This window comes from Mus pahari, chromosome 3, assembly GCF_900095145.1.
Source record: "Mus pahari chromosome 3, PAHARI_EIJ_v1.1, whole genome shotgun sequence".
Classification (NCBI taxonomy): domain Eukaryota; kingdom Metazoa; phylum Chordata; class Mammalia; order Rodentia; family Muridae; genus Mus; species Mus pahari.
The window spans coordinates 95,171,999-95,182,603 of NC_034592.1; the positions used below are offsets into that span (position 1 = coordinate 95,171,999).

The 10,605-nt window shown below is 34.5% G+C and overlaps 1 protein-coding gene across 1 annotated transcript; it reads left to right on the forward strand.

Annotated features, from left to right (window-relative positions):
* Positions 1-3,316: 3,316 nt before the first annotated feature.
* LOC110318355 (olfactory receptor 4F17-like) lies at positions 3,317-4,317 on the forward strand. The gene has a single exon (XM_021193342.1). The coding sequence runs from the start codon at positions 3,526-3,528 to the stop codon at positions 4,288-4,290; it is 765 nt and encodes a 254-aa protein (XP_021049001.1). The 5' UTR covers positions 3,317-3,525; the 3' UTR covers positions 4,291-4,317.
* The last annotated feature ends 6,288 nt before the right edge of the window (positions 4,318-10,605 follow it).

A 10,605-nucleotide genomic window follows, 5' to 3' on the forward strand; every position in this document is an offset into this window, starting at 1 on the left:
TTTGATATATATATATATATATATATATATATATATATGTATATCCTTTCTCAGCATCTATATGCAGATAATTCAACACTGTTTACTAATATATATTTCTTATGGAAATTATGTGGATCCAATGGATAAAATAAAAGTTTATGTAAACCAATAATTTTAGTTTAAGACTTATAAGTAGGATAATCATCACTATTAAGATTTTTGTGTTTTTCTCTTACCTGCTTTTCAATGATAATGTATAATGTAATTTTAGACATAGTCATAGTATATTTTTGTCATGTAATTTCTCTGTATGTCCCTTATACATAATAGCATGACTTTGTTTCCCTGGTAATCTTCCTCAAAGAAGTTTGTGATTAACATTAAAGAGACAAGTACAAGCTAAAGTATATCAAGAGACTTAATGTCTAAAGCTGTACTGCCAAGACCTGAAACGGCTATTCAATGTGCCAGCTCTCCAGCTGTGGTGCTTGGGAATAAGAATGTGTGTGAATACTTCAGAAGAAACCAGAAACACATAGTGGTCAAGAAGCACAACTTGAGACAAGTCTTGAATGTGTTTCTCAGATGTGATTTAGAAACCTAGCTGTTTATCTCAGCTCATTTAAATATTTTCATGGTAACTAAAGCTTAAAAAAAAACTCATATGAACTGAGGGAATTTTTGATATGCTCTCCTCATAATGGTTATCAATGTCTTTGAATTATTCTCTTTATGAAATTGAAATGTTATCATTCACTGCCTGATTTGTGTAGATTTTAATTCTGTAATAATACCTTACTTATTTACAATGGGATTTTTTTTCAATCACTCTTTGAGTGAGTGGTAAAATTATGCAGTGATCCAATAAACTGCAACAATGTCCCTTAATTCAGGAATAACCCATGCTTCTTCCAAAGGCCAAGGGAAAGCTATGACACTGCAACAGTCGGCCAGTACACCTGTGACTGTCTCTGGATCCTCCATGGGCTTCTGCTTACTTCATAAATGCTTATCATTAGCCAAGCAGTTTGCTCAGGAGGACAATACATATAAAAGTCAATCTCCCAGAAATGGATGCTTTGAAAGAGTGTATAAGAGGGACTCTGTACTGTTCTGTCTCTTAAGATTGCTGCTGCCTCTTCAAGTTATGAAAGAGGTAAGTGGAATTCCAAAATTAAATTCATCAGTAGAAGCAACTATGGGTACAAATTTCATTGGTAGTTTAATGCTTCTATGAGTAGAAACTCACTCTGCAGAACTAAATATTTTCTTCAGGAAAAACAAATATCCTGTAGGGTTTCTTATACACTTAGAAGTGTTAACATGACTAATATTAAAAGGATAACCCATATTATCAGTGTTGTAGTGCAATAATTATTGACTTCTACACCTAAATTTACTGATTTAACATATCCTTTCCTCTCTGTGATGTGGTTCTATTTAGTTCTTCTTACAAAGCAAAACAATGCCCTAATATTTTCTTGTTCCATGCTTTTCTTTTTCTAATTAGTCCAAGGGAAAAATAGTTTTGAACATTTCTTTCACATAGGAGTAGCAAATATAGTATTACAACTATGGAAATCCTGAGAAGAATTAATTGGATTATACCATTTGAAAACAGAAAATTGAAGGCACAGGAGTTTTTTTTAGTACACCCAGAATCAAGTAGTGGATCCTGTGCCTAATCCGAAAGCCCTGATTCTGATTCTCATCCCTGTGAGTACAAAGATGTTTGCCTTTTAGAAAAAATATCAAGGTAAAACATGATTATGATTTATAACACAACATTTTAATGATTCAATTCAAAACTTATATATTATGAGTATTTTCTCTTTGATCAGGTTTGACCTATGGTTGTTGTAATCAAAACAGTACACCCAGCCTTAAAGTGAGGGGATGTGCTTGTTATTATTGCATCATGGTATGACATGTTTTGTTGATATACTGTTGAGGTCCGCCCTTTTCCTAAGGGAAAAAGGAGGAGAGGATATGGGGGAGAGGGCAGTTTAGGAGGGGAGACTGTGTTCAGGATATAATATATGAGAGAAGAATAAATTTCTAAGAAAAGATGCAAGAGAACTCTTTAAATTTGAATGCAAAGTTAATAATAGAATCATTACCTTCTTCTAAAACTTCTTGCATATTTTCTAGAGGCTCACATGAAATGAGGAAGTTCTGTTAGAAAAAAGACCATTGATAAGGATACCACAGTATCATTTTCCTCTTAGCAACATAATTCTGCAGATGTTACCCATAGTGAACCACAGAATTACTTTAAAAAAATAAAATTCTTAAATTCTTATTTTCTACTCTGGTAGATTTTGATATTCAGCAGTTGAGAACTCTGAAACCATCATCCTTGACATATTTGTCATTGAGATACAGCCTGGAATATTTCCTTCCCTACCCTCTTAAAGTTTGGAACAAATCAACACTGAAAACAACTTTAATTTGCATAGTGTGATTCTAAAAAAAAAGTTTTCATGAACGAGTCACACCATAATGTATCTCACAACAGAAATCATATCCTTGAGTATTATCAGTTTTGGATAATTATATTTATACTCGGTTAAGAAGGCACAAACCAAAAACTTTCATGAATTATTTTATAATTAGATGTGACTTTATTCTGGAAAAAGTAGAACCACTAAATTTTTATAGCACTTTGTACAAAGTAATTTGAAATTTAACTGGACAAGTGTAAAGAAACAGATCTGAACTAATATGGAGATAATTATAATTTCTAAGCATAATGTGTTTTGACTTAACAAATCACAAGAAATAATAAAGGACAGCACTCTCCCAAGAAATTGAGGAAATATGTGTTTTATGTCTCCTAAAAGATATTACTCATCAAATCTGACTCTATGTTATAAATGTCTACTGTATGACCTTTTAAATCTTGTATGTTTACTTTTTTCTTTCATTTCTGTTTTTACCTTTAATTTCATGTTTGTAAATTTTCTTTTTTCTTAAAGAGTTTCACATAATATAATATAAGAAATGTTTTATTCATCACAGTATATATATATATATATATAATTAACATTCAGAGGGTAAAGAAAAGAAGTCTAGGATGAGAGTAGAGAAAGAGCAGCACAGACAGCACCATCGTGTTGGGAAGGACTCGAGTACCATGGATACACAGGAGGCTTGGATATCTAAGAAGCAAAGCAAAACCAGTGTCGTTTACATTACAAGTTCTGATGTTTAGTTTGGGAATTTTTAAGCAATATATCATAGCAAGACCTTAATGAGTGAGCAGAGGTAAGAATTTGGATATAACAACTCTGACTTTTTTTTTTTTTTTTTTTTTTTTTTATTGTCTTCTCCAAGGCAAGTGCAGAGACTCTCGTCTGGAATGAATCAACACGAGAAACAAATCATTCTGTGGTGACTGAATTTATTTTAATTGGACTCTCCAATTCTCGGGACCTTCAGATCTTTCTCTTTGCATTCTTTTTTGTTTTCTATATAGGAATTGTGTTTGGAAACCTTCTTATTGTCATAACTGTGACCAATGACTCCCACCTCCACTCCCCTATGTACTTTCTGTTGGCCAACCTCTCATTCATAGATTTGTGTGTGTCCTCTGTCACAGCTCCAAAGACTATTGCTGATTTTTTCTACAAACGCAAAGTCATCTCTGTCAAGGGCTGCTTTACACAAATATTCCTCCTTCACTTTTTTGGGGGGAGTGAAATGGTGACCCTTGTAGCTATGGCCTTTGACAGATATATAGCAATTTGTAAACCTCTAAGTTATACTACAATTATGCGTGGCAATGTATGCGTTGGCATTGTGGCTACTGCATGGGCAATTGGCTTCCTACACTCAGTGAGCCAATTGGCCTTTGCAGTGAATTTACCCTTTTGCGGCCCCAATAAGGTTGACAGCTTTTATTGTGACCTTCCTAGAGTAATCAAACTTGCCTGTGCAGACACATATAGGTTAGACATCATGGTCATTGCCAACAGTGGTGTGCTCAGTGTGTGTTCTTTTGTTTTGCTAATCATCTCCTATGGTATTATTCTAATGACCATCCAGCGCCGCCCTTCTGATAGGTCTTCTAAGGCTCTGTCTACATTGACTGCTCATATCACAGTAGTTCTTTTGTTTTTTGGACCTTGCATCTTCATTTATGCCTGGCCCTTTCCCATCAAGTCATTAGATAAATTCCTTGCTGTGTTTTATTCTGTGGTCACTCCTCTCTTGAACCCCATTATATACACACTGAGGAATACAGAGATGAAAACTGCCATGAGACGCCTGAGACAATGGAATTTAAGCTTTTGCGTGAAGTCTTAAATCTCCTGTGGCCATGAGATTGAGATAATGAGCGAAGAAAGCGATTACATTATTCAGCAGACCTTATATCAATTGTAAAATTCCATTTTTACCTCACATAACAATTGTTTAAGAAGGTTCTAACATTTACTCAATTTATTCTATGTGAATATAAAGGTTTTTATACAAGTTCAAAATTAACAGCATTAACTCAAAATATCTTTTCACTAGTTTCTAGGACAATTAAAAGTACTATTATGGTATTATTTGTGTACAACTGAGACTTCCTGGATACATTTGGGTTTGAGATAATAAAAGATACAAGCTGGGCTGTTTTACATTAAAGAAAACTTTATTTTGCTCATTTTTCATAAAAGCATAATAAAAGAATTACTACTTTCCTAACTAAAAAAATGTACTAAATGATATGAGTTAAAATCTGAATTACAGAAATTTATGAGATATATTTCTAACTGGTAACCATACATCATTTGTCTCCTACTATTATAATAAACCATAGTCTAATAGTACATTATCAAGTGTGATGTGGAGATCAAATTCACCACCATGATTTGCCTTCACAGTGTTTGATACCCTGTAGAATACAGCAATTGGTTTTAAAACATTGGAACGAATTAAGAGTACCCCACTCACTTGTCATGCTGGCACAAAGAATATGACTTACATTAATCTATCACTTTTCATTGTCAGAATTTTAAAGTTAAAAGATGTTGAGTTCAATTCCACTTAAACTTTGCTAAATATGATTATGGGTCCTTATTTATCTTTTATAAGGTTTGGATGTCATCTTAATAAAAAGAACATAATGATATGTATTGCATATGATTATTAAGAGAAGTAATAATATAGAAGAGATGTGTAAGATGATATAAAAATGTGACATATTCACCACACAATCAATATTAGATAGTATTATGATAGCCATGATAATCCTCTATGTTAACACAGTCAAAAGATTTTATGCAATGGTATTCCAGAACTTAGTTCTGGGACATGACATATTTCAATCTTAGTAGATGGTCATTTAGGGCATTATAGTTACAATTGGAAATGTGTTCAGTTATATGCAATGTGACATTAACCCATTTATATGAAAGAATGTCAAACACATATCTGTGTAATGTACATGTATTCTGCCATCATTGTAAGGAATTCTAAATATCAGGACAGAACTAAAGGAGAAACTATGTGTTTTAATAACTCTACAGTTATTCTAGTAACTTTTCACCTATGTATTGGCTTTGATGCAGGCTAAAGTTAAACATCACAGCTCTGAGTAAGAATCAACATGGTTGAGTAGTTATAATCTGAATGAATGAATAGAAATGGAAATTCAGACAGTAAAAGAGTCAGAGTTGTGCCTACTCAAGGGAAACAAAATAACCATGAAGCCACTAAAACACATGAACAGATAGAGTCTCTAATCAGTGGTAAAAAAAAACAACTATTAATAAAGTGATGGAATCAATAGAATGGTTTGGAAAAGAAGGCATTTGAACTATTCATCATACTACAGAACTAAATGAACTGAAGATGTGAATCAATTAAAACCTATACAAATATTTTAAACCATGAACTAATGTCTTTAGAATTCACAATATATTAAATGTCTTAATAAAATTAATTTTAATGTCATATTAGACTATCTAAAAATAGGTAAATGAGAAAGTTAATGACACTCAAGGAGTAATAACTAATATACAATAATAGCAGTTATTATATATAAGTTAGATAGCTTTCATAAACTCAACAAGCTAGTAGAAAATTTGCAAAAGTTTTAAACTTACCGTGTTTACATAAGATGAAACCATATGTGCAAGAAATATTGTCAAACTGCTTCATGATAAAATATAGGCAAGCTAAAATTTCATCTAAGTATCATCTTTGGCCTCTAAGGTGTCTGATGTCAATACTTAATAATACAACTAGCGAGCAAAGCTGTAGTGAAAGAAGAATGATGCACATCTACGAAATCTTTTTACAGTCACCTTTAAATGTACCCAAACATTTTCCATTATGATAAAGCCAAAAAATATGAAAAAGACAAAACAGTAGGATAATCTGCCAGCAACAAGAAATGGACCATATGAGGTCAGAAATATGGTCCAGTGACAGTGATGACTATAACAAATTGAATCATAAGTACATACAAGCATCCACAAAATGATCATTAAAATAAAAGTGCCATAGTTTCTCTTTGAATGAACCTAGTAAGCTAAAATTAGTATATAAGAGATTTGCTATACATTTACAACAATTAGCAAAACAAACAACTTGAAGATACAAATAATTTTTAATATCATGTGAGGAAAATAAGGTATAAATGAAGTAATAATAGGAAATTAATAAAGATTATCTGCCTAATAATATTCTATAGGAAAGAGATAGGACAAAAATTAGCAAAACTACCTCAGAGAGCAAAGCCCCAGGGACTGACTATGTGACTTGACAACTTCTTGCTGTTGTGGAGCATCAACCCACTTGTTGCCTTCATGGTCACCATACTCCACCTAATCTATGAGTCTTAGGGAAACTCTAAGGGGGCTTTCAGCTCCTCACCAGGCAGGATCATTGACCTCACAATATTAGTGCTTGATGTTTTTCCAGCATTGCAGCCAGCAACAAGAAATGGGCCATATTAATGAATCGTCCACTATACTCAGAAAGAATTTAGAAATGTAGATTGTTAGCAATGACTACCACCCTTACAAAGAAATTGGAGAAGTAGTTTGTTAGTGAAGATAGGTTAGGACCTTTTTGGTAATGGATTTGATATAGAAAATCAAAATCTGATATAGAAGGACAATTTGGAGCTCAGAAAGGCATACTCTTTTTTAAAAAATAAAAACTCCAGATTTTATTCCCCTCCCAGTCCACCCTCTGACTGTTCCACATATCATACTTCCTCCCTGCACCCCCTGTCTCCACAAGAATGTCCCTAGCCCCAGTCCCCACCATACCAGACCTCTAAACTCCTTGGGGTCTCCAGTCTCTTGAGGCTTAAGTGTGTCTTTTCTCAGAGAAGGCAAACTCTTAATAGTTAAACTAGAGAAGTGTGGAGGTCATGGAAGGACAATGGCAGCCCAACCAGCATTAGCTAATGTGCCTCTCCTGCTAAAGCTGGGCTTTTGAACAAGGTGATGATTAATTTCTTGTACCCATTTTTGCCCTTATCTTCTTCATTTGATTTAACAAAAAATATTAATGAGCAGGTTTCATCCTGAGGATTTAAAGTAGAAATGGGTGATTTTTTTTTTTACTTGAAAGTTTAGGTTCGTGATTCATTTAAAATTATTATAAGCTCCTCCATTGGGGACCCTGTGTTCCATCCTATAGATGACTGTGAACATCCACTTCTNTATTTGCCAGGCACTGGCATAGCCTCATAGGAGACAGCTATATCAGGGTCCTTTCAGCAAAATCTTGCTGGCATATGCAATAGTGTCTGCATTTGGTGGTTGATTATGGGATGGACCCCCCAGGTGGGGCAGTCTCTGGATGGTCCATCCTTTCGTCTTAGCTCCAAACTTTATTTCTGCAACTCCTTCTATGGGTANTTTATTCCCTATTTTAGGGAGGAATGAAGTATCCACGTGTTGGTCTTCTTATTCTTGATTTTCATGTGTTTTAGAAATTGTATCTTGGGTATTCTAGGTTTCTGGGATAATATTCACTTATTAGTGAGTGCATATCAAGTGACTTCTTTTGTGACTAGGTTACCTCACACAGGATGTTATCCTCCAGATACATCTATAGTTGGAACAACAATATAAACTAATCAGTACCCCCAGAGCTTGTATCTCGAGCTGCATATGTAGCAGAAGATGGCCTAGTTGGCCGTCATTGGGAAGAGAGGCCCCTTGGTCTTACAAACTTTTCATGCCCCATACAGAGGAACACCAGGGCCAAGAAATAGGAGTGAGTGGGTAGGGGAGCAGGGCAGGCAGTGGGTATAGGGGACTTTTGGGATAGCATTTGAAATGTAAATGAAGAAAATATCTAATAAAATAATTTAAAATAAAATAAAATAATTATAAGATTACTTTTTTATTAGATATTTTCTTTATTTATATTTCAAATATTATCTACTTTCCTAGTTTTCCCTCTGTAAATCCCCTACACCCTCCCCCTCCCTGCTCCCCAGCCCACGCACTACCATTCCTGGTCCTGGCATTCCCCTATACTGGGGCATAGAACCTTCAGAGGACCAAGGGCCTCTCCTCTCATTGGTGACCAACTAGGCCATCCTCTGCTACAAATATAGCTAGAACCACAAGTTCCACCATGTTTTCTTTGATTGGTGGCATAGTTCCAAGGATCTCAAAGAGTACTTGTTAGTTCATATTGATGTTCCTCCTATGGGGGGGGGGGCACTTCAGTACCCTTCAGTTCCCTGGCTCTCTTGCTCCTTCATTGGGGACCTTGTGCTCCATCCAACCGATGACACTTCTGTATTTGCCAGGCACTGGCAGAGCATCACAGGAGACAGCTGTATCAGGTTCCTATTAGCAGTCTCTTGTTGGCAACTGCCTAGTGTCTGGATTTGGTTGCTGTTTATGGGATGGATTCCCAACTGAGGCAGTCTCTTCAGACTCTGCTCTGAACTTTGTCTCTGTAATGCCTTCCTTTGGTATTTTGTTCTCCATTCTAAGAAGGAACAAAGTATCCACATTTTGGTCTTCCTTCTTCTTGAGTTTTATATGTTTTGCAAATTGTATCTTGGGTATTCTAAGTTTCTGGGCTAATATCCACTTATCAGTAAGTGCATATCATGTGTGTTCTTTTGTGATTGAGTTACCTCACTGAGATTCCACCTCACATCAGTCAGAATGGCTAAGATCAAAAATTCAGGTGACATTAGATGCTGGAGAGGATGTGGAGAAAGAGTAACACTCCTCCATTTCTGGTGGGATTGCAAACTGGTACAACCACTCTGGAAATCAGTTTGGCGGTTACTCAGAAAATTGGACATAGTACTACCAGAAGATCCAGCAGTACCTCCTCCTGGGCAGAAGATGTTCCAACTTGTAATAATGACACATGCTCCACTATGTTCATAGCTGCCCTATTTATAATAGCCAGAAACTAGAAAAAACCCAGATGTCCCTCAACAGAAGAATGGATACAGAAAATGTGGTACATTTACACAATGGAGTACTACTCAGCTATCAAAAACAATGAATTTATGAAATTCTTAGGCAAATGGATGGATAAGATTAATTTTTAAGACAATAAAATTATTGACCCTTTTTTGTAACCACAAATTGCAACCTACCAGTAAGAGAAACTGGCTGGGAAAACTACCCTGCTTGCTCACACNTTTATCTATAACAAGTTTCTCAGTTGCAATGGTATGTGGTTCTTGGGAATAACTTGTTTATTTTACTTGTAATATGTAATTTTTTATTCATGTGAGGATATTAGGGGACATGTTTTCTCTTATGTATACCCACTACAATCATTCACTAGAAGAAAAATAGAGTGCAGTCCCATTGTTATTTTTATACTTCTTGGCAGACTTTTCTGGGATATGTGCACTGTGGGAGAAAGCATAAAGTTGTTGGAGCTTGCTCTTTTGAGCTTTGTTCCTTCCTCGGAATGTGTGTATATATTTAAAGTGGTTGGAGTTTTAGAGACATCTGCAGCTTTACTGACCAACACCACCATATGTACACTTACAAATATGTTTGCTAGTGACTCGTGTATTAACAACTGAATTAAGTACAATACCTCTAATAATCATTCAATTTATGGAAACAGACATTATAGAGATTATATTTTGGGATATTGTACTATATTAAGAAATAAATTAAATAACAAATTTTAGTCTCAGATGGAGATAACTTAGAAATCTCATTTAACTCTATTTGTTTAATTATGATACTTCATTCATGTTACATAAAATGAAAACCCCAAATTATGTTAAATGTGTATCTTGTGTTTGATCTTTTCTAATCCTTTTCAGCTCACTCCATTAGTGTTTTGGTAGATAGCTGTGATCAGGCAAAAGTGGAAACCTTTGCCTGATAAGGCAATTCAGGTAAAATTTACTAAGATGTTATTTATAAATATAAACATATGGCTTTGTCAAAAAATGTTAAGAAAATGTGTAGAAAAATCATGTATGATCAGATTCAAGATTCAGTATTCACAGTAATTTAGTGGTTGTTCAATAAATTTCATATTCTCTTTGTATTATTAACTTATATTTGGAGATTGGTATAAATTTTAAACATAAATTATATTTTCTGATTTAAAATTTATTTCAAACAACCAGTCTTACAATGTGAAATACTTGGTACAGGTATTTAGATA

Bases quoted from the DNA above. Each gene is read 5' to 3' on its own strand.
- LOC110318355 (XM_021193342.1), top strand. From the start codon at position 3,526: ATGTACTTTCTGTTGGCCAACCTCTCATTCATAGATTTGTGTGTGTCC.